At 40.5% G+C, this 24669-nt stretch overlaps 1 protein-coding gene across 1 annotated transcript; it reads right to left on the bottom strand.

The window, feature by feature from the left end:
• Positions 1–4736: 4736 nt before the first annotated feature.
• Positions 4737–14283, bottom strand: LOC4344774 (DNA-directed RNA polymerases IV and V subunit 2). The gene is made up of 8 exons (XM_015793386.3): positions 14170–14283; positions 12440–13093; positions 11772–11978; positions 9960–10831; positions 9570–9861; positions 7506–8453; positions 6911–7182; positions 4737–5521 (listed from the first exon to the last, which is right to left on the bottom strand). Exons 2-8 carry the CDS (start codon positions 13067–13069, stop codon positions 5008–5010), a joined length of 3735 nt encoding a protein of 1244 aa, XP_015648872.1. The 5' UTR covers positions 13070–13093; positions 14170–14283; the 3' UTR covers positions 4737–5007.
• Positions 14284–24669: the final 10386 nt, after the last annotated feature.

Raw genomic sequence — 24669 nt, forward strand, 5'->3', positions numbered from 1 at the left:
TCTCCTGCATCACCTGCGACTGGTGATGCCACAGATTTGTCGACCCTCTCAAGCGCCTCCCCCTGCTTAGGGCTTTGGCGCGGAGGAGGTGGGGGAGTACGAGCTCGACGACGTGGATTCGGCTCCCCGTCGTCGCCGCTCACACTCGGAGAGAGGTCGTGCGCTTTTCCTTGCTCGGCCATTAGGCTGAACAAGAAATACTTGGCGCACACGGAAGAGTCTGAGAGCTCAGAAAACACACACTGAGCCCCCTACCTGGCGCGCCAGATGACGGAGCCCGTGGCTCCTCACCGGGAGACCGCGCAGGCCCCCCTTTGCCAGTTCGGCCGGGGGCTTAGGGTGAGATCTCAAGCTCTCGCTGTGTGTGGAAAGATCGCTCGCCCGGAAGAAACACGAGACACGGCGATGTATACAGGTTCGGGCCGCCGCGAAGCGTAATACCCTACTCCTGTGTTTTTGTGGATTTGTGTATGAATGAGCTACAAAGTGTCTGCCCACTTCTCCCCCGCTCTAGGCTCTAAATCTGGCAAGAATCAACCAATCCCTTCTCTATGGGCAAGGTCCTCCTTTTATATTTCAAGGGGATACCACATGCCCCCTTCCCTTTCCAAACTGGACTTTTCTTCTTTTCATAAATGGACGGAGATTTGCACGGTCGTCCTCCGATGGGACGGCACATACCTACCTCCACTTCTGCCTGAGGCGGGCACGTCGTGGGAAGGTGGCTGTGTGCTGACGACATGAGCAGTGTCAGACCGGTCACAAATCGGTCATTCTTGTCCTCCACACGTCGGCTCAGCAACGTGCATGTTTGCCCTTCTTCAAACAACATCTTGCTTGTAATGGTTAGGATGAAGCCTGGCATATATCGATCGGGGCTAACGTGTCATCTCTGGGATGTAACACGCTAGCTCCAGCCGGGGACGAGTGCCTAGAAGCTCTCGTCTAGACAGGATGGGGCGAAGCATGCGTCTGACCGCCTGTCGCCACCTAACCCGCGATTTGACCGGTCTGTGACTGGTCACAGACCGGATAATCGAGAGCACTGCACTGCACTTCGTGCGGCGTGACACGCTTAGCCGAGGCGCAATAAATGCGGTTAGGTGAGCCCTGCTGTGCTCACCTAACCCATACACGTGGAGTACAAAACGCGAGGGGTCGGGGCGCCTCGGCCCTCGGGGGCGAGGCTGGAGTCACCCGACCCCTCCCTCGGGGAAATCAGGAGGAGGGCGGTCACCTCACCCTCGGGCCCGACGTCCCCGAAGGTGCCAGGCCACGTGGGCGGTTGTGTCTGCCTCAAGCCTCTAGTCACGATACTCCCGGTCCCATATCACCGACACACACACTTGGCTAAAACTTTATTACAGATAATCCTTTTCTTTACCAACATACTACAAATATTCCTATCCTATCATCTGTTGTGGTGTAGGGGCTCAATACCTCGTTTCCAACATTGGTCTCAAATGATGGATAAGATGATAACGAATCGGGGTTGTGTATTTATCCATCAACTGGTTATATATGTTCATTTCTTTACTGTCATTATCATTATTATTGTTCCAAGATATGTATAACACTTATAAACCCTGAACTCCCTCCCTGTCCTCCCCCCCCCCTCTCTATCTCCTTGTAATCCATTCATCCCTGACATGAGCGTTGCTCGCTGTTGCTCCCTCTCTATCTCGACCACCTTGAGAACCACCTCCATTCCATATCTCGCCTTGCATGGCCGTTGTCGTCTCCCTTCTTCCTCAAATCCCTCATGATTTCCTTGCCCCATTTCCTCTCCCCTCTTCAAAGGCTCATACCGTTGGATCAACCATCAGTACAAACTTTGCCTAATTACTCTCTCTAAAGTTGACTCCTTCACCCTCCCCCTTCCCACCTCTGCCCCAGCCCCAAATCCCAATGGCCTAATTCGATATGCTTGCTAGAGCTGGGATCATCATTGGCACCACACCACCGCCAGTGAGTACGGGTATTATGCTAGTATGAGAAAATATTGCAAGAGTTTATTGTAGGAAATAAAATAATTCTGGGAATGGGGAGGTTGGACATTTGAGATCAAACGACTAGGCCCCATGATGTCAAGATGATTAACTCACATTTGACTTTTTTTTGCTAATTATAACCAAATTACATTCTTTTAAGGCATAGGGCTAACCTAGCGAGGTTTATATGGTATTTCTTAAAATAAATATGGGATATGTATTCTGAGGATTAAAGTTGTATTACTCAGTTGTGGAAAAGATAAACTCCAATTTTAGGAATTATGTATGGAGAATAAATAGATATTTTGTTAGAGATGCTACACAATAGTCCACTATTTCGTATGCTCTATTGATTTGCAAAGGTGATTTTTCAATTAGTTACTAACCTTTTTTGGATGCATTTGAAAATTCACGCACTTGGCTAAAGGTTTCTTATCAAACAATTTTTTTTTACTGACATACCACAACACATGTTGTGGTGTAGGGGCTCAATAGCTCATTTCTAATATTACTCTCAAATGATGGATAAGATGATAATAGGTCGTGGTTGTCTATTATTTTTAGACAATCATTATAATTCCAAGACATGTATAGCACTTATAAACTCTAACCACCTCTCCCTTCCCCTCTCCTTGTAATCCACTCATCCCTCCACATGAGCATTGCACCTCCTCGCTCCCTCCTTATCTCGACCACCTTGTACACTACCTCCCTTCCCCATCTCTCCTATGTCCGCCGTTGTCTCCCTTCTTCCTAAAAAACAAAAATCGCACATGATTTACTTGCCGTACTATTGGATTCACCATCCACGGGTGGGTTTAGTGGGCGACTGTTTGTGGCCCGCTAACGCTTCCAGTAGCCCAGCCCAACAACTCTCTCTCCACCTTATCTTCTTCTCTCTCCACCTATTCTTCGCAGTCACACCTTCTTTTCCTCTCCACCCGAGTGATGACGACCATGGCCGTTCAGCGAACCGCCCACTCATCCCCTTCTAGTGAGCCCCCTTATACCCCCCCCCCCCCCGACAAGCCCCATCCTCTACCCCTTCCCACGAGCTTCCTCCTCCGATGACGGCAGCCAATGCCTCTCTCCGAAGAGCACCCTCCTCCCTTCGACGAGATCGCCCGGTAACCAGGTTAGCACTTTCTCCATCACGACCCCCCACCATGCCGTCGCCCAACCTCGTTGACACCAAAAGGCGTCAACGTGCCACCGCGGCCCCACCTGACCAGCCTCCTCTCCCTCCCCTTCACCTCACTTTGCCCCTGTCACCAACACTGGCCCACTTCCCACTGCTGACCCGTGGCTCCGATAGCGCGCACTGCTGCCAACCCTTGCCCAACTCCGACCATAGGTCCGCTACCTCCTAGACCATCCATCTTAGCCTGATCACCGCTTCTCCTCCCAAGCGCCACCCTCCCCCCACAGCCGCTCCCGATATCTATCACTGACCCTAACTCAACCCCGGCGCTTGTCGCTACGTCCTCAGAACAAACTGTTCGCGAGATGCCTAGTCTGTGCACGTTTGCGAACTAGTCTTTCTGAACCATCCGCACAACCAGAGACTCCTTCACCCAATCAGCCTTCTCACCTTTGCCCAGCCTAATGGCCTAATCCGATGTGCTTGCTATAGTTGGGATCATCACTGGCAGCACACCATCATCAGTGAGCTCCTCTCCTTTTGGCTCCACTTCTCTTCTAGCTTTCTGGGGCCTGTAAATACTGTCCACCTACTGAATAGCGAATGTGTAACAAATTCAAAATATATCAATTCAGAACTAATTAATAAGCTTAAAAAAGAACCAAACTTGTCCCATCAACCACCACTGCAAAAGTGCAAACACCACCAAATTGGATAGGGGCAATTGTGTTCTTATCCCTACTTTCATATGCAATTGTGATTTTACCCTTTTTTTATAGGGTTTGTGATTTTACCCTCACCTTTTCAAAATGAAACTCTGATTTACCCCTACTCTATTAAAACCACCTAACGGTGTCAATGAAACTAAAAAAAGACAGGTATAACCCTGTACACTTGCCCCTACTTTTCTATTAGAATCTGTGTATTTTCCAAAAAAATATGATCGCACTTGGACAAATTTTGAAAGAACTTCGATATCATTGATAGGATTTCACAGAACTTTCACCAGGTGCGAAAGATCCATCGCATTCACCAGTAAAAAATCACCAAACAAACAAGCTCCTCACAAAGTAGCACAAGATCGGAAAAAAGAAAAAGAAAATAAGAGGCGGCTGCAGCACGACCGGAGCCGCCGCCTTCTAGTGCGATGCCGCTGCTGCGGGCTCGCACGTGCCGCCGAAGCTGCCTCCTGCTTGCGGCTGCCGTCGGAGGCTCGGAGCCGCCGCCTATTCACTCGCTCCGCCGAAGCCGCGGCTTGCTCACTGCGCCTACACCCCCTACTCGCTTTGCTGATGTGGGCATCTGCTGCTGCTCGCTGGGCATCACAGCCTTGCCCAGCCGCCGGCCTATCTCGCCTGTGCACAGCCGCCGGCGGTGCCACTAGGGTTAGGCTAATCAAGTAATCAGAATGGGGATCGGGTGGGATGAAAAAGGCAATGCAGGGTGTTGTTCTTTGCACTGGGGTATAATGGTCCATTGTTTTTCTCTTAGTAATTTCATCTATATTTTTTACACTCTTATTTTGGGTCCACCAAACGGTCATCCAATGTAGGGGCAAACGACAGCTTCGTTCGAAAAAAATAAGGGCAAAATCACAAACCCTAGAAAAGAGGGGTAAAATCACAATTAGATATGAAAGTAGGGGTAAGAACACAATTGCCCCAATTGGATAATATCCCAATACAGGTTTTAATGACATTCAAGAGACTTATTACGACAAATCCAAAGCGTCTTATAATATAAAATGAATGGAGTAAATTGTCAACTCTCCTCACCAGACTAAAATGTCCTTAAAAATGTTCTTAAAAAATGATAAAAATCCCATTTTTAAAAGAATAAATCATGATGTTTCCCGTCCAAAGCTGAGAGTCTACTCTAGATGAGCTCGGTGTCGAACTTGAGGCAGATGCCCATGGAGAAGAGCTCCTGGTAGAGGATCTTGGCGCCATAAGGCACGCTCACCCTCACCACCTCCTCCGCCGACCTGCAGAACCTGCAGTACGGCCCCCTCACCTTCCGGCCGCCGCCGCCGTCGGCGGCGACGGCGGGCGACACGACGACGGCGGCGCGCTGGCATCGGCGGCAGACGTGGAGGCGCGACACGTCGCTGAGGAGGAAGAGGCGCTCGTGGAGGTTGGCGGCGGCGCCGTGGGCGAGGAGGCAGTCGCGCTCCATCTCGCCGAACTTGACGCCGCCGTACCGGCGGCGGTCCTCCACCGGCTGCCGCGTCAGCGGGTGCACCGGGCCGGTGTTCCGGAACTTGACCTTGTCCTCGGCCATGTGGTGGAGCCGCTGGTAGAACGTCGGTCCGGTGAACACCGGCGACGCCGCACGCTCGCCGGTGCGGCCGTTGATCACGCTCTCCCCTCCCCACCTGGAGAACCCAGCCCTGTTCAAAGAAACAAGAATTCCAAAGTTTTTCATCACATTTTCAGTTGCATCTGGTTACTGTTGTAGTTTCATGAAGAGAATTCGGTGAAAGTTGTTTGTTTGGGAATCTGGCTAAGAGTAAGAGGGGATAAAAATTGTAATGTTTCTAGTTCTATCTACTTTCATGAAGAGAAAACAATCAAGTTATTGAGAATCCAGCCCTGTCCAAGAGAGAGAGAGAGAGAGAGAGAAATTTTGTTCCCCATATTTTCAGTTAAGTTTCGTGCATCTGATTACTATTGTAGTTTCATGAAGATATTTCGGTGAAAGTTGATTGTTTGGGAATCTGGCTCAGATCAAGATGGAATAAAATTCATAACGTTTCTAGTTCTATCTATTTTCATGAAGAGAAATCAATCAAGTTATTGAGAATCCAGCCCTGTCCAACAAAAAGATCCATTGTTTTCCCCATATCTTCAGTTATATTTGACATAATTCAGTAGTTCAATCTAGTACTAGTTTCATGAAGTTCAGTTCAATTTCACATATTTTCAGTTAGAAACAATAATTCAATCAAGTTCATCATTTGAGAATCCAGCAGTAATCAAGATGGAACAAAATTTAACATTTCTAGTTTATCTCCACCTTGGAAATCCAGCCCTGACAAAATAAAATCCAAGTTTTTTCACCACATTTTCAGTTATATTTCTTACATTTGATTACTTCACTCTAGCTAGTTTCTTAAAGGGAATTCAGTTAAGTTCATCAAAATGGAACGAAAATTGGAACATACTTTCATTAAGAGAACTCAACCGAGTTCATAATTTGAGAACCCAGAGCTGATCAAAATGCAACAAAATTTGGAACATTTCAAGTTCTATCTACTTTCATGAAGAGAAATCAGTCAATTTTATTGATCATTTTGAGCAGCCCTGACAAAAAAACTACAACTCTTTTCCCCACGTTTTCAGTTGAATCTCATTCATTTTGCTAGTTCATTCTGACTAATTTCATAAAGAAAATGGGGTCAAGTTCATTAAAATAGAACAAAAATTAAAACACTTCTAGTTCTCTCTACTTTTATGAAGAGAAATCACTCAAGTTCATTATTTGAGAACCCGATTTTGATCAAAATGCAATAAAATTTCACATATTTCCAGTTCCGTCTACTTTCATGAAGAGAAATCAATCAAGTTCCTTGTTTGAGAACCCGATCAAAATGCAACAAAATTTTGCACATTTCTAGTTCTGTCTACTTTTTAATGGAGAGAAATTAATCAAATTTATTGTTTGAGAACCTGGCCTGGATTAAAATGCAACAACATTTGGAACATTTCTAGTTCTTCTACTTTCATGAAGAGAAACCAATCAAATTTACTGATCATTTTGGGCAGAATGAATTGCTTACTTGTGCAGCTGCTCTGTGATCACTTCCACAGATGGACTTGTGAACGGTGTCGCATACCGGGTGGCACCGCCGAGGGCGATTCCTTTGCCTAGTGCAGCTTCAAGAAGTTGGCCGGGAGTCTGACGAGTTGGAAAGCCATGGGGATTGATCACAATGTCAGGAACTATGCCTTGGTGAGTAAAAGGGAAGTTCTCCTGGGAATCCAAGAAGCCAATGACTCCTTTCTGGCCATGCATGCTGGCAAACTTGTCTCCAATGCGTGGCGAGCGAGTCTGCAGAGGTAATCAGATCAAAAAATTTACTAACTTTAACAAGTGTTCATCAGTTATCAGATTTACAAGTAGATCTTTTGGAACACGGGGAATAACAGTACTAATGTTCATCACTTGGGTGTTATGGCAGAGTAGACATGAGAAGATGAAAATGATTGATGTGTTATGGTATGGACACAATGAACTCTAATAGAATGTCGATTAGTGTAGAAAAAATCAGTTGGCCATTCAACTATTCCAATAGTGTGTCATAGAGAACTCCACTATCTTGCAAATTTATAAATGGTTAGTGCAGATTAATTTTGTAAAGATTGCATATTCACCTGTCTTAGAGTAACAAACGCAGAATTTGTCCCATCATCAGTAGCTGAAAGAACAACCTTCTCCACTATTCCTTTTTCAGTATGTAGCAGCTTGATGCTATGATCTTCACCAGAGTCTGAGACCTTTCCAATGATAATGTCATTACTCTGAAGACTTGCTCCAATATATGGTAAGCCATCAATATCTAAACTGTCAACCAGGCCTTTCTTGCTAGGAGTTTTTCCAAAATTGATATTTTCCTTGTGTTTTAATCGTTTGGTGATCTCTTTGTTTTCTATCAGTGCTTTATAGCTCTTAAAATGTTGTGTTCGAAACATGCCACGCTCTAAAGAGGCCCTATTCAATACCAAAGAATCCTCTTGGTTAAATCCCTGATGGACACTGATTGAGACTATTGCATTTTGGCCATTGAAATACTCTGGTCTGGCAAAGTCATGTTTGCTTCCAGATGTATAGTCTCTCTTACCAAGACAATCAGCAGCTACAGTTTTGAACAGAGGTCTCTGTGGATAATAGAGCTGATGGGAATGTGTATCAACTCTAAAGAGAGGATTCGTAGTGGAGTAGCCAATAGCCTGTTGCGATATCTTTTCAGCTTGCATTAGAATTCTCTTAGCAGTATCATGGTTGGCAAAGGGAATGATACTGCAACTCAATCCTAGCAAGAAAGAAGGGTCAAGTTCACAATGAGTATAGAATGAGAAATTCTTTTCTTCGTCCCCTGCAAAGAGATGCCTAATTCCATAAGCACACCGGATATCCTCCTCTTCTTCAACACCAATCAGCTCAATTATATTTTGATCCATAAGTTCCTGGAAGGAGTATGATCCATTCTTTCGATTCATGATGTTTCGTAGATTTTCGACAATAAGAAGAGGTCTTAGAATCCTTCCTGGATCGGAAAATATACGAACTTCTTTGTTTTGCTTGTCCCTTTTGATCTCCACCTAATCAAAGTTAAAACCAAAATACATTGTCAGTACTATCTAGTTGTATTAACATACTGTTGCATATTTCACAGAAGAAATGGAAACATAGTACTCTAACGTGATAAATATGCTGTCATGCTTACAACAAGATATGGGCCAACTATGGCATTCATCAAATATACTTCTTGGCTCAGATTAGTTAATTTTACTAAGTAACTTAAAAAGGATTACATAGTGGAAATGAAGTATGAGAACAGTATTTTATTGGAATGGAAAGTTCATATTAACAAGCAAGAATACAATTCCCTTTTCCTTTACCAAACATTGTAGGATTATTCTTTTTTTTTTGGCAAAAGCATAAAGTCATAAACTCAAACAAGAATGACACAAAAGCGGTCCATTAGGATTTCTGGAAAAATAAATCAGTGGTGACAATGCGAAAACCATACCCCAAGAAATGATTATGAGACAGATTATGCCAATCATGGACTGCTTTTAAAGGCACCTTGTTTAAGTGTGCAGATGTCATGGTCGGAATTGTCTATCAAAGGAGGCGAAGGCCGGATGGCGCCACGGATGTGATCGACAGCGGCAAGGGCGCAACAGCCGGATCAGCGCCGTGATCCTCTCCCGTGCCGGACGGGAACAGTAATCAGATATTTAGTGAGTTTGTTAGGGAGTCTGTTAGGATTAGTTCCTTTCTATTTGCAATTGTTAGTTTTGGTTTGTAAGCCTATAAGAGGCACTTAAACTCAGGAATTAAGTAAGCAAGATTAATCTACTCCTCATCATCTGTTTCTCTGTTTTCTCACCTTCTTCTCCGAAGTGCCCATCCTGGGGCGCCGATCAACCAAATTACCTAAGCCACGGCCACCCACCCATCACTCATATCCCATACGATCCCTAGCCACCCATAACAGCAGAACAATATCAGAATTATGGAGAGCACAAACAATCATGATATGTAAAATCTCTCACAGAGATGCTTCAAGGTTGAATTGAGCATAATAGCTTAGCAGGAAATTTTCAATCATCATAAATGAAAGCAAAGCATAATCATGGATTAGTACACAATGCTTCAAAGTAAAAAAAAAAATCCGTTCCAGTGTAGCAGAATCTGGAAAAGAAAGAAACCTGTGCATCAATTTGCTTCCTGCGTCTCATGCTCCTTAAGTGCAAAACAAACTCGACTGAGTCTGCACAAACTCCAACCAAGTTTCCATTCAAGAAGATTCTGTCTTTCCCGCTGATCTCTTGTAGAAGCAGTTCATCCAGTTTCTTCATCCCACAAGAAACAAGTGCGTCAACCGAGGGCTCCCTTGCCAAACAACTAACGATAGCAGTAATGGCAAGATTTTTCACAAATCCACACTTTTCACCATCAGGAGTGGACAAGAAACATAGCTTTCCCCAATATGATGGATTCCTAGGAAAGGATTTGGTAAGTCAGTTTGCATTAGGATATTGAAAACAAAAAAATAAATTATAACAGGAATGAATGATTCTATGTCGAAAGGTACTTACGGATATCTAGCATCTCCAGCCTTTCCAGCATATGCAACCCATTGTCGTGTCTTCCTCATGTCAGACATCATTTGAAGAGGATTTGTTCTCCTAAGGGTTGCAACAATCCCTGAACACCTCTCTCTTTTATTAAATGGATGGCACCAGGAACCAGTGGAGAAGGCACGGTTGAGACCATTGGTAACAATTGATGCATGGACATAACACTCAAGAGGTTGTAGGTCACCATCACCACTCAAATGTCTCTGCATGACCTTGACCATACGTTTCTGGGCATGCATAATATGTACCCATAGCTCTCTCTGGAGCAATTCACATGCCAAATCCAGCCTCTTGTTGCGGAAATCATCCCTATTATCACTCTTCCGATTGCCAGAGGAAGCCAATAGAAGACATCTCACCATGTATCCCAAGAAGAGTGCTTTGCTCCTATTCCCACTAACATCAGGAAACATATGCCTACCAATATACTCATCAAAGGATCCTTTTGGTGGAAACTTTGTATTCCTGATCAACTTATCAATATATTCACTGGCTCTCCCTTCTCTCTGAAAGCCTTCGCACTGCTCATGAGATTCAGTTATAGTAGCTGATATTATGTTGGCCATGGAAGCATCACATTCTTGTATGTCAATAATATCAAAAGCTTCTTTGTCTGATGATACACCTAGTGCAAAAAACATTATCCAGATTGGTATAGTTGCACCCAAAAAGTACAGGTTAATGACTTTTCTGAAACCATCATTAGACTGAACAGGTTTTATAGAGATCTTTTCTCGTCGGATTTGAGACCGTTGGTAACAAGCCTCCCAGGTGGGGCTGTCATTGATCCAAATCCTGGAGAGGCATCTCTGCTCTTCAGCAACGAATACCTACATGGTTGGAAGTAATAAAAACGTGAGTTTTAAATAACCCAGAGATGGCATCAAACGTTGTATGCGCCGACATAGGGTAATAACTTTAAGAATTAAAGTGATCCAGAAGAGGGTAAATTTTGATGGGCAGTGCAAAACTCTGCAGCTGAAAATTCCTTTGACAAGACTACAAAGTATAATTCCAAAGTGAATTACTAAAATAGGTTCATATTAAAATGTTGCAATGCACAACTAAGAAGCAAAACAAATCTAATATTTAAAACCAGAATTGCACTATGGTCAAATTCTTATAATATGCATTACAAGTTAAGCTAGATCTAACTAACTTCATCTGAGTTCAGATCTTTCCAGACTCATATGTATTGCAGATTTGGCAGTACCAAGCTAGTCTATCTTGTGAGACTATTATGTGTGAATATGTTCTGCCTGTTGTTTTAAATGTATCCTGCCGTACAAGCTCTTTTTGGGTGCTCCACTTTTCATGAAAAGGAAATTAGGGTGCTCCACTTACCTCTGGGCATGTACAACAATAATTAATAGCAGGCTCTTAGGGTGGTTAACAAGGTAAATTTGCTGACATGGAAGAGGGGGGGGGAGAGAAACATCGATGTTAAGCTTAACAACGTCTTACATCGGCTCTTAGCGTTTAGAAAAGGAAACTTTGCTGCATCAGGATGGGGAAAATGAAAGAATGGTAATAAAAATTTTCTCGGTGCATTAATTGCACTAAGAGCATGTACCAGACCCTTGGAAGGTAAGACCAGTAAAAAATCTTATCCATTGATCAACAGTAAAATACGCCATGTATATATTATGAGATTTACTCCGGTCCAACAAAAAGTACCTCGAGGTACCGGTACCTCACGGTATCAAATTGTTTCCGATCGTTGGATCTAGCTGGGTGGGTTGGGCATTGTTAGATCATGTGAAGCAATACCTTTTCCATTCCCTTGATAAGAAAATATCCACCAAAATCATACTCGCATTCGCTTTCCTGAAGTTTATGCAGCCAGCACAAATTTGACTTCACCATGACAGGTAACTTGCCAATAGTGACCCATTTAGTCTCTTTCATTATATCTTTTCTTTGTATATATGGGTCCTCGCCAGTTTTAGCTTTGTCGCTTTTGTGGAGTGAATAGACCTGATACAGCAAAAATATTAATTAATCAGATGGTGTGAAATTTAATAGAAAAATGACAATACAAGAATTCAGTACTATAGATTAATAAATATATACAAGAGAGTTAATTTAACTCATAACTACTGCTTGAGAGGAATAAACAGTACAATTTAGGATCAAACATACCAATTTCGTTGATAATTTGCTAGGTAACAGTGTGATCACAATATGTAATGGAGAGTTACACAAACTTTTTTCACTCACGGTGTAGGAAAAACATAAAACCTATGGCTACAGTGCCAACTTTCATGTGACAACAAACTTAACAGGTGGACATGAAGTCAAGAGTTGCTCAAACTCACTAATTTTGCTGCTAGTTATGAAAATTGTTCATGATTCGGTCTTGCATTTAATTTTTTTTTCTTGTGCATAGTGCAGTTATTTCGTGCTGAACACAGTATGAGGGGTGTCAAAGGTGCAACCTGAACAGTCATTTCTACTTTCATCTTTGAAGAGTATGTCATCTTCTGGAGGCGAGCATGTTTAGGCTTCAGTTTGAGTGTTTCCACATCAAGATCACAGTTGTCGACCCAAAACACCGGCTCCTCAAGCTCCACTCGACCAAACTTGATGGTCGCGTGCCTCCAGGGGCCTACTTTCTTTGAAGGATCATAGTCAGGCTCGACAGTAACTTCATCGAGAGAATCAAACATCTTTTGGAGCCCATGAGAGACAAAATCATTGTAGGAGTTTATCTGATGGCTAACTAGCCTAGTTTCCCTGAAAAATGATCTTGATGCTTCTTTACAGAGCTTCTCTAGGCTTGCAATCCTCTTGTCAACTGGGACTTGTACTGGTGGGTCTGCATGCCCTCCATCTTTCAGAGATGGTATCACTCTCAAATCCACATCCATATGAGACATGTCACCTGGGATTTGTACCAGTGGGTCTGTGTGCCCTCCATCTTTCAGAGATGGTATTGCTCTCAAATCCACATCCATAGCAAACTGTACCTCATTGCCCTCAACAATAATGTCATCCAAATCCATGAGATCCGTCACAATACTTGTGGCATTTGGTGACTGCTGACCAGTAATTTCAGGATCTTCCATCGCTAACCACCAGACAGCTTCTCCCTGTGTTAACAAAAAAAAAGAAGTGTGTTCCTTTTAACAACTAAGAACAAAAAAAAATGAATATATTTAGAAAAGCATCATGTAATCCTTGAATCAGAAGCCGCAAGCGACTCCTCGAAAAGGCGCACGCACAATAACATGATTACAGGATCATAACACGCACATTATGACAGTAACATGATTACAGGATCATAACTCGCATAGTATGAGAGGAGGGGCTCTCATATTGAAATTTATTAAAGGGAGGGTGAGACTCGAACCCGGGTCGGCTAACCGCTAACATACATCTTGTGGTGCTAGACAGAAGACCCGGGGCCTTTCTGCACAACAGTCAAGAGAGAACCATTTTACCTAAACATTCCTATCCCAGCAATGGCACAAAAAGAAATCAACCTTTCTTAACCTATTAGACCACTATCTCTGCTCCTCTCTGAACAAACCCCGACAACATCGAGCGAACCTGTTGCTCGTCACAAAATGAAGATCCCACGATGATCCCCTCCCGACCCACCCCTCACATCACCCACAACAACATCGCAATCATCTCCAAAAGATGGTCTTATTTTGGTCTAAACAAAGTCAGCAATCCATGATCAAAACGCACCATTCCCAAAACCAAAATCACAGCAACAAAAAATCTCTCCTTTTCTTTCCTTTTTTTGGTTGAAAACCACCATCAAAAACCGCCCAATCACCCCCCACTTCCATCATCATCATCACACACGCAACCCAGCATCAACAATCGCAATCTGATAAACAACAAAACGGAAATAATAAAAGAAAAACAGAGCAAGCAAGCTCGTGCCAAAACCAAACAAAACCCACTCGCCGCAACAGATTTGTGCGTCACAAACAAAAAAAAAAGAGGGTTTTTTCCTTTTTGGTATTTCCTTTTCTTTTCTCCTCCTCATCCTCTGACCACTCGCCCAACGGCGAACAAACCCGGCGGCGGAGCGATCAAGAAACAGGGGAAGGGAGACACGCACCCTTCTCATCCCACATTGCACCCAACCCACCACAAAACCCGCCCACACAAACACAAACATCTTTGGAACATGGACGAAAGGGAGTCCCACCTACTCGTCGCCGGCGACGACGGCGACGACGGCGGCGGATGGCGGCGGCGACGAGGCGATGATGGCAAAATGGGGGGTTTTGGGGGGAGCGCGGCGAGACCGAGGAGGCCTCTCACGTGAGGCTCTCTCTCCTCTGCTTTATGGCGGAGGAAGGAAGCTGCACAGTGGTAGTGGAGGACAAGAAGGCTAGGCTGTGTAGGTGTAGGCTTTGTAGGTTTCCGATTTGAGGGGGGTTTTGACCTGGCTTGCCCTCTTCGGTTTCTACTCTTTACTTTTTGCCGTTTTTGACTGTGCTGTCACTTTTTTGGGAGGGTCCTCCGCCGTCCGATCTGCATCCGACGGTGATGGCATGATGGGTACACATACATCTCTTGTGTGGAAAATGGTTTGGGTAGGTATGGTAATAGAGGTTGGAAACGGAATGGGGGAAATGGTTGTGCATAGAGCCACCCAAGACAGTTCTGTAGCTTCGTGTTACCATTTCTATTATACGCATTTGGTAATATAGTGCGTGAGGGTTGTGGTCCTGAAGGCTATGTTGAAGGATGTCTTTTGACCCGACAACCATGCGGAAGGATATTTTATAAAATGCGTATGTACAAAAGCAATAAATGAAGTGATCTTTAGAGCTGACGCGTAGAATTTGTTTTGAGTTATAGGAGAGAGAGAGCGTAGAAAGAGATAGGGGAGATTGACTTAAGCTAAGCGTAGATGCTATACTCCAAGTACGATGCAGTTAATGTAGCCTTGAGGGAAAACCACATGCCATAAAAAACAAAACTTTTGATAGACCATGTAAGGTGTTGGACAACAGAGTCCGCGAAAAGCTTCGATCCAAGGACCAGTTGGTCCGTGGGAGTGACCCTGACCGGTGACTAGGGTCTCCTCTATTGTCCAGTCTATATCCAATGGTGATGGTCAGACGTTTATAACTCTTGTGAAATGATGTTTTCACTACAACAAAAACCTCATATAGAGGCACTTTTGTAGAGACGTTTTGCAAATTGCTTCTAAGATCAAAAGTTTTACAGTGTAGAGACACTTTATAAAGGCACTTTAAGAATTGCTTAGAAAACTTTTACTCTAGAGACATTTTCAGCTTAGTTTATTAGATTCTATCTTGTAGAGACATTCTTTCGGCACTGTAAAATGTGCCTGATATGTAAAGGCATTTTCTTGAGACATTTTAAACTATATAGAGACACTTTTTAGAATGATAATGTGTACTAAAGGACTAAATATAAGTAACTAATTGCACCAACATGCAAGTAATGACATGGAGTTGAGTTGGTTAGTGCATTGAAGATAAAAATGATATGTTCAAGTGATCTTGAGTTCAAAGCTTGACAAAAGGAAGGAAACTATTCTATTCTTCTTTTTTGGACTGGCTTCATATGTTTGTGGTGCAATTTAATGTCTCTAGAAAATGCCTCTACCATCTTATAGACATTTTATAAAATGTCTCTTCGTTTGTAGAGACAATTCACCATAAGACACTTATTAGACATTTTTTTTAAAATGCCTCTATAATATTGTAAAGTCATTTGAAAAGTGCCTCTACAGTATAAAAAAATGTCTCTGCAAAGCTTTTTTTCTTGTAGTGTTTGTAGATATAGCATGAAAGGTTTAAATGCAAGGGAGGAAGAGAAGATCATTTGTAGCTCAGAATTAACACCACTTTCTATGATACGCATTCAATAGCATGTGTGGATATTGTGGTCCTAAAGACTATGTTGAAGGATGCTTTTGACCGACAATCGTGTGGAAGGATATTTTTTGATAAAGGACATATGTACAAAAGCAACAAATGAACCGATTTATAAACTTGACGCATAGATTTTTGTTTTGATATGGACGAGAGAGTGTGGGAAGAGACAAGGGGGATTGACTTTGACCCAACATTCGTATGGGAGGGTACTTTTGATAAAGGGGTATGTACAAAAACAATAAATTAATGGACCGATATATATTGCTGACGTGTAGATTTTGTTTTGAGATGGAGGACAGAGAGCGGGAAAAGACAGGGGAGATTAACTTTCGCTAAGCATCGACGCTATGCTCCAAGTACGATGCAAGTATGCAACCTTGAGGAGGAACCATGCGCAAGAAAAAAAAACACTTGCAATGGAATCTTAGATCCACTGCTAGCGGGCATGTGGGAGGGGCAAAGGGGCAACATGGATGATGGAGACTATGTAAACAGTCAAAGGTAGTTAAACCATACAAGGTGAACCGTGGAGACATAGGCCTCTTTGGTGACCACATGTGGCGAAGCCGTTGGTGTTGGTGGGGTGGAGGGCAGGTTGAGTCAGAGTCATTATGGTGTACCGGTAGTGGTGAAGATACTAGGAGAGCCAATGAAATTCGGAAATATTAGGTATGTGAGATCTCTGCGAAAAAGACGAAGGGAATGAAACTATCAAATAGGGGTAAATAAATATTATTTAGAATAATTACTACAGTTAATAGGATATCTTTTTAGAGTGGTCTCATTGTGACGTAATAATACGTTGAAGGTCAAAATAAATGTTGTATTAGGCTCAACTATCGTAAATGCTTAATCATATCCCAGAAACCATCTAGCATTTTTCATACTAGTCATGTCATATAGGTTTTCATACTGTTCATGTCATACAGATATTATGTATAGAAACTATATACCTAATGGATTTTCTTCAAAATAAATCCCATTCAATCACCTCTTTTCTCTCTCCCTTCATCCATCTATTTCATTTTTAGTTCTTGTGTAGAACTAGTTTTTTACATAATAAATGGTTTCTTCCTCTTTTTCTCTCTCTCCTCATTAACTCTCTAATCATTTTAATCTTTGCTTATATGGTAATATATTTAATGCTATAGAAATTAGCTAAAACGAAGAATTGAGGATGCGCTTAGTGTTACATGTATTGCTTCACTGACATATGTGGAGGTTGTGGTACTAGAGGACACAAGGAAGAAACTTCTGATGACTATTATACACGTGTTGCTTTAGATTGAGAAAATAACTGTAATTTTTTTTCTTGTTGAAATTTTGGTGTGTTACGAGAAATGTGCCTGCCTCTCACCTTTGTGAACGTTAGACAAAGTGGACACTGGTATAATTTTATTTTTGAAAATAGTAGTCAACATTCCTCTAAGATTATAACCAAGTGACCAACACTGCCATCTCAAGCTTTTAGATAGAGCTTACAACTACATAACTACATTTCCAAAAAGAAATTAATATATTTCAAAATGTTTCTTTATTTTCTTAGGAAAGTTTATGTGGAGCAGACAACTGCATAATTTCATTTCTAGATAGAAGTTAAACCATATTTTCGACATGACACTTTCTGATTTCATATGTAGGCTATTTGTCACATTCCTTCACTCAAATTCATAGTTTGCTAAAATTGCTATTATTGTGTCAATGAATGTAGGATCAGGAGTATGTCATAGCACAGATGATGGTGTTCTTTTTGTGAAAAAAAAGTTCTGAGCCAGTAATGATCAAGCAACCAGCAGAACAGAGTAGGTGCGGTATTCCAATAATAAAAGGGCTTCAACCCAGCAATTTTAGTGGGTCTCGAATATACAGAAGGCGTGCAATTATTTTTCTCCCTTTTTTTTCAATATTCTAATCTTCCAAAAAAAAGTTTAATTTTCTGTGCACTGAACATGCATGCTTCCAGGTAAGAGTTGTACCAACCGTCGTTGGTACTACCTCCGTCACAAAATAATTGTAATTCTAGTTTATTTAGTATATATTAAGATTTGATAAGAAAGTCTATGATACCCCTTATTAAATGATATATAGGTAAAAGTGAAAGGGAAATTGAGGGTAAAATAGGGAGAATTTTAAATGAGGAGTGATTAATGAGACCATTAGTACTTCATTGCGACAACTATCTGGAGATAAATTCAAATTTTATAAATACAATTATTATAGAATAAAGGTAGCAGGATGTAAATTAGATAGTTACTCCGTCCATTTCGAAACATAGTAACTTATGATTTTGTGTTTGGATACTTATGGATAAGTACTGGGTACATAGCATCTAAAAATATTCATATACATATAAAAGAAGAGTAAAGCGTACGGGCGGTCCTTAAACTTGTAGGAATGTGTTATCTAGGTCCTTAAACTCTCAAAATATATATCCAAGTCCCAGTACTTGTCATAGTGTGTCATCTAGGTTCCAAATCGCCAGAACCCCTTCAGGATCTTATATGGCGTTAATGTGGCATGCCACATGAGCATGACGTGGCATTATTTTGACTGGCAAATAGGACCCATTTAAATTTTTTCTTTTTTTCTTTTTTCTCTTTTTCCCCCTTTATTCTCCTTTCTCTGTGACCCGAGCAGAAGAAAGGGAAAAAAAGAAGAATGGGAAGAAAACGAAAAAAAAGAAAAATAAAAAGAAGAAAAAAAAAGAAAAGAACACGTCACGTCCATGTGACATGCTACATCAGCGCCACGTAGGATCGTAGAGGAGATGTGTCGATTTGGGAACTAGATGATATACTTTAACAAGTTCTGGGACCTGAATATGCATTTTGAGAGTTTAGGGACCTATATGACACAACCCTACAAGATTAAGGACCGCCAATGCATTTTACTCATAAAAGAGAATACTACTTTCATCCGTCCCAATATATAGTAACTAAGATTAAATCACCTAGTACAAAGAATCTGAATAATAACAAATATGACTTGATGTTATCCTACCTAGTATAATGAATCTGGACAGAGAGGTTTGTCCACATCCATTCCGCTAGGTTTTATCTACTCATTCAATATTATATTTGGGAAAAGTGGGATGAGGTTAATAATTAAGAGGAGGAAAAAGAAACGGAGAAAGTTGTAATTTGAGAAGGCAAAATAAACTCCTCTCACATCGAAAACCTGCAGAGATTCACAAATGTTGCATGTGCTTCCTAGTTTCCTCTTCGTTACATTCAAGACCTTTCCGTCTTTCCATGTGCCAAATTTATTTCAGGAATGGCTTGGATATTTTCTCAATGCACAAGGAGGTAGACAGCTAGTCACATTGCAAAATTTTTATTCACAATAATTCATAATCTCAATTATTTAACGGTGAGGCTCCCATCGGATGGCCTAATCAGCCAAAGAAAAAGCCAAATTTTAAATTTTTAAGCTTAATTTTGAGATTGATTTTGAGATATTTTCAACGTAGTTTCTTTTTCAACATTGGCTTTTAAGTAAAAAAGCACATTTATAAAAGTTTCACCTACAAATTTATTTTTATTTCCTAATAAGCCGTTTTGGCTTATTAGGAAATAAGCCAACGATGGGGACATGAGACTCTTACAAAATTAACTGCTAAAAAAACATTTTACCAAAGAGCTAGCTTACACCGAAAAAAAAATAAAATAGCAATACACTTATTGTTTTCATTATCTAAACAGCATGGCACATACAACTCCACCACACTTATTATGATGCACACACATGCTATATATGATGCTAATTAAGGAAGAGATTGGAGGGCTTAGGCAACCAGCCGTTTTCTGTACAACCCCACTAAACATACACACATACATGTATACATTTCGTAGCCGGGGGTTAACCCCGGTAAAATCCCCGGTGTAAATTAACTTGCTCGGTTAATTTCACACATGGTAAAGGGATTAACCGAATAAGCCCCGAGTTCGCAAGTTAATTTAGTCTGAAGACCACACCTGTGAACTGGTCAACACCAAAATTCTCAAAATACAGCAAACAGATAGTAGAAGAAGAAAAGCTTCATATAGCTATTGCACAATGAATTGTGCATTACCACACAGTATTAGAACGAGTAGACGTTGATTAATTATTAAGCAGAGAGATCTATCGATTTTGATCAATGGTAATTTGTCGCTGTTAATTGGTATGGGGCTTGGACCCTCCTGACACAGACGGTGGAAGTCCCCTTGACCTTATCTCTGTGTGCTGCGCAAATGACCAACGGAAACAGCAATTATTTTCTAAAAAAATATGTAAATTATGAAAAAATAATCGCCCTTAATTAATTGACCGAGTTAAACTTGGAAAAATCAGCAATAACCGATCGTACCAAATTAATCAGATCGAGATCGTAACTAAGTGATTAAACGAGCTAGCTAGAGTACCTGAGATGAAGCCGAATGGGTCTCTTTTACACCAGCTGCTGAAAGAAAGAAGACATGATGCAATCAGCAAAATTAATTAATTATCCGAGTAAATAGCAAAATTAGTAATCACACGCTTCGTCGGGTAAAAATTTTACCCCGGCCGAGTTGAAGCATACGACAAACTGAATATGGTATAATAATTTTAGCTGACGATTGAAATGAATTATTCCTATGTACATAATTAAATTAGACACAAATTAAATACTTTTTAAAAAGATAAACTTAACAAATAGTACCTTACAACAAGGGATCTAAACAATACATAAGAAAAAAGTTTTTTTTAGCAAAACATATTCACATAAACACCAAACAAATAATTCACGACAATAATTAGACACAAATTAAATACTTTTAGAAAAGATAAACTTAGCAAATAGTAGCTTACAACAAGGGATCTCAACAAATACAGAAGAAAAAACTTTTTAACCAAACATATTTTTAAAAACACGAAAAAACAAAATAAATAATTCACGACAAAATAATCTGATGCGATAGAATTAACAATAAGTATATATACTTACCGGCGTCCTTGTGGGCGGCGCGGCCACAGCTGGTGATGCGGCCGATGAGGCCGCAGAACTTGTCCTTGAGCTGCGCGGCGAGCTTGGCCATGGCGAGCGGCGGCGCCGGCGGCCGGAGCTAAGCTAGCTGTAGCAGAAAGCTCACACTCTCACAGCTGTGGAGCTAGCTAGCTTAGCTATATATGGCGAGCTTAATTGAAGTATATACTCTAGCTAAGCTAATCTAATGGCCACACAACCTAGCTCGTATATATAATGGGCCAGCTGGCGCAATAATGTATAGCAGTAGCATATAAGTATATAATTAACCACCTCCACTAAGATTTGTTTGCATATTTAAGCACATCTTCTGTGGTTTCCAGCAGCTAAAAAGGCTATATATCTAGAAAATATATAAATTCCCCACATAGTTGTCACCTCAATCTATAGTGGATTCTGTTTCACGTCTCTATTCCAACGCACGGTCTTTGTATATAGTATATCGTAATATTAATTTATTCACTATTCGGTCGAAAATACATGGCATTTGATATTTTTGGGTCTTTGGAATATAGCTTTTATTATTGTTTTTATCTGAATAAGTTTGTAAATTTTACTAAGTTCACGAGGATAAGAAATCATCTTTTAAAAAGACAAATCTACATTTACTGTTACTACCTAGCGTTGTTTCCTACTTACGTTTTAAACGTTGGCACAATCTCCAATACATATGCTCTATCAATATATTTAACTATTCATAAAAAATATTAAACAAATACAACTATAAAAATATATATGTCGTAGCACGGGCTCCTCTAGTGGGAAGGCTAGATACCCTCCTTTTGGAGTTTTTGCTAGGGTATAGGTGTTCCAGCTCGAGTGCGAAGAATCACGTGTGGAAACAATGAACATTAAACGATGTATACATCTTTGGATTGTTCAGAAACGTAATACCCTACTGATATGATTTTTGCTTAGCTATTTGGCTTGCAGGGTGTTCTTGTGGTTCTTGGAGAGTGAGCTTGAGTTGTCTAAATTTCGAATCCTTTTTTCGATGGCTTGGTCCTCCTTTTATAATAGCAAAGGGATATCTTAAAACATACAAACATAGGTGAGGCCCAACATATTGGAGTGGGCACATTTGGTCTTGCGTTGGTCCATCTGGTGAAGCCTTGTCCAATGCGAGTGCCTACCCTTTCTTCCGACCCCGTGGCGCAGGATGATTGAGGCTTGCACTTTGATCATCATTGGGCCCACATGTCAGCTACTGATGCTGGGAAGGGGGCCAAAACAAACAACAAATCAGAGCGGGCAATGTGAAGCAACAATCACGTCGCCCAGCAGCACATTCACTATCCCCTACCTTTTTCAAGACCGTTGTGGGCAAGAGTGAGAAGGATGCCACGTCCTATCACCCACGTTTTTTCCACAGGAAACACATCATTATGCTATTAGCGCAGAATGACACCGAGAGGCAACGTGGGGGTCAAATCTCCTTAATTGTGGTGGTGTAGCTAGGACAATCCTCCAGCCCCAAGATCGACCTCGGGGCCTTGGCTCATTGCTCGGGCTAGTTATTCTTTTCCTATACTTCGGGGCAACTGCCTGCGTCCTTATGATTGCCCTACTCTAAGAGTGGTGGGCCTCACAGCACCCCGCGCGCCCAAAGACCGGTGGCCCTGGTTCCCACTTCTCGGACAAAATTTTTCATGATAAATTTATTAATATTAATTTTCACATATTAAATCATAATAACTTTATATTATTAACGACATAACATTTTGAAGTTCAACTATAGATAATTTAGGACGTCAACTATATATTTGAGTTGGATGTAGTATATTTTTTTATGTTTTATGTTTCCATACAAAGTATTTCTAAATTTGATATCTTAAAGTTTCAAAAATTTGATGGTGCCATGTATGTTTGACTAAAATGAGTATTGCATTGACTTTAAGAGATAATATTAACGTTATAGTAATTGTACTTTTGGTTTTGACCATAGGGTGTAGAAATTTTATCCGGATTATTAATTAATTTCAAATTGCACAGTTCAGTTTGGAATCGAATATAATACTATTTCGAATCGGTGGGAATGTATTCCTGAGTTCAGATTAAACAGTGTATACAAGACATGCATGGTATCGAATTGCATTCTTTAATGCGTGTAAAGGAAGCCGGATTTTTGATATTTTTTCGACAATGGAGCCAAACTTGGTGCACATTTATTTTTGATATTTTTTCGACAATGGAGCCAAACTTGGTGCACATTTTTTTGTCTACGTGGCATGATTAATACCTTCACTACCTCCATAATGACGAATCGATCCAGACGTTTCGATTTGATTGATTAGACACCCACAATACTACTACCGGCCCCATATTGCCCCATATTTTTCTTATGTATATGTTTATCAGCTAAAATTTAAATTTTCAATCTTAAATTTTTAACTGATTTCGAGGATTTCTCATCGAAGTTTATTTTGTAGCATTTGTTTTTAGGTCGCTAAGAATATATATATAAAAGTTTTATTCACAAATTACTTCTCGTTTACAAATATGTCGTTTGGCTTAAACATCTCTCCTAAAATATAATTACTTTTAGAATAGCGTCAAGTCAAATTTTTAAAATTTTGACTATTAATAGTAAAAAATAAAACAGATTAATCATGTAATTTTGATATTATTAAACAAATTATCATAATATGCAATTTTTTTATTTAAAACATATAACTTTTGTAGATATAATTGGTCAAAATAGTATCTCGAAGACCATGTCAAAGTTTAAAAATACTTTTATATTTTGAGATGGATGGAGTACATTTTATTTGCTCAACTAACATATAGTATCCGTGGATCATGGCTAGGAAAATGTGGAATTTTTGGTTAATTATGTTAATTTTTAGCCTAAATACCTAATGGACCTGTAAAAAAATATAGATTTTTTTTACCAAATTTCTCAAATTTATATTTTATGCAACATATATATACAATTTTCCTCTGTTTTGAGCGGATGGAGCTTTTCTCAGTTTTATCTTTTATAGAAAAATGCTCGTGCGTTGCAACGGGTGAAGGCTATTTTAATTTTATTGTTGTTATATGGTTTAGTTAAGGTGAAATTTACGGTGTTAAATTCGGCTGGATATATATTTTGTTAGAAAATCATGAGCTACTATTAGGAGTCCGATCATTTCAAGTTAGCATATGAGTTTTTTACAGAGATTTCTTATACGATTCCTTCTGTATTTTCAAAAGCGAACGAACTTAAAAACCGACTCGAATATGTATTTGTGTTTCCAAAAGCGAATGAACTTAAAAATTGATTCGTACACGGATGACATATCAAAGTACCGACAAACACATTTTCAAATTTTATAATAGTAGAGGTAAAGAAACAGTTCACTTAGTGTGAAATTCACTGGGGGAATTCGCTTGGATATTATTTTTTTTAGAAAATCATGAGCTGCAATCATGAGTCCAACTTTCATCTCAAGTTAGCATGCAAATTTTTTTTAAAAGAGATTTCTTATACAACTCTTTTTTATTTCCAAATGCAAACGAACTTAAAATCTGACTCAAACACGGATTTTTTTTCTAAAAGGAACCAACTTAAGAACCGACTCAAACACGGATGCCGTATCAAAATATCGGCAAAAAGATCTTTAATTTTTTATAATAGTAGAGAAGAGATAGAGATTATATGTGACATATATATATATATGTACAATTTTTTGGTGCAAAAATTTAGTTAATCTAAACCAAAATGGAGTTTATATGTAATTCTCAAATTCTTTGCACTGACAAATAAATTATGCAAAATTACCATCCGATAATTAAACGCGAGAGA

This window comes from Oryza sativa, chromosome 8 (assembly GCF_034140825.1).
Source record: "Oryza sativa Japonica Group chromosome 8, ASM3414082v1".
Lineage (NCBI taxonomy): Eukaryota > Viridiplantae > Streptophyta > Magnoliopsida > Poales > Poaceae > Oryza > Oryza sativa.

Bases quoted from the DNA above. Each gene is read 5' to 3' on its own strand.
- LOC4344774 (XM_015793386.3), bottom strand. From the start codon at position 13,069: ATGGAAGATCCTGAAATTACTGGTCAGCAGTCACCAAATGCCACAAGT. The intron at 11,979-12,439 runs GTTGCACCTTTG...TTGCTGTATCAG, and splicing joins AAGTAGAAATGACTGTTCAG to GTCTATTCACTCCACAAAAG. The intron at 9,862-9,959 runs GTAAGTACCTTT...ATCCTTTCCTAG, and splicing joins GCTGGAGATGCTAGATATCC to GAATCCATCATATTGGGGAA.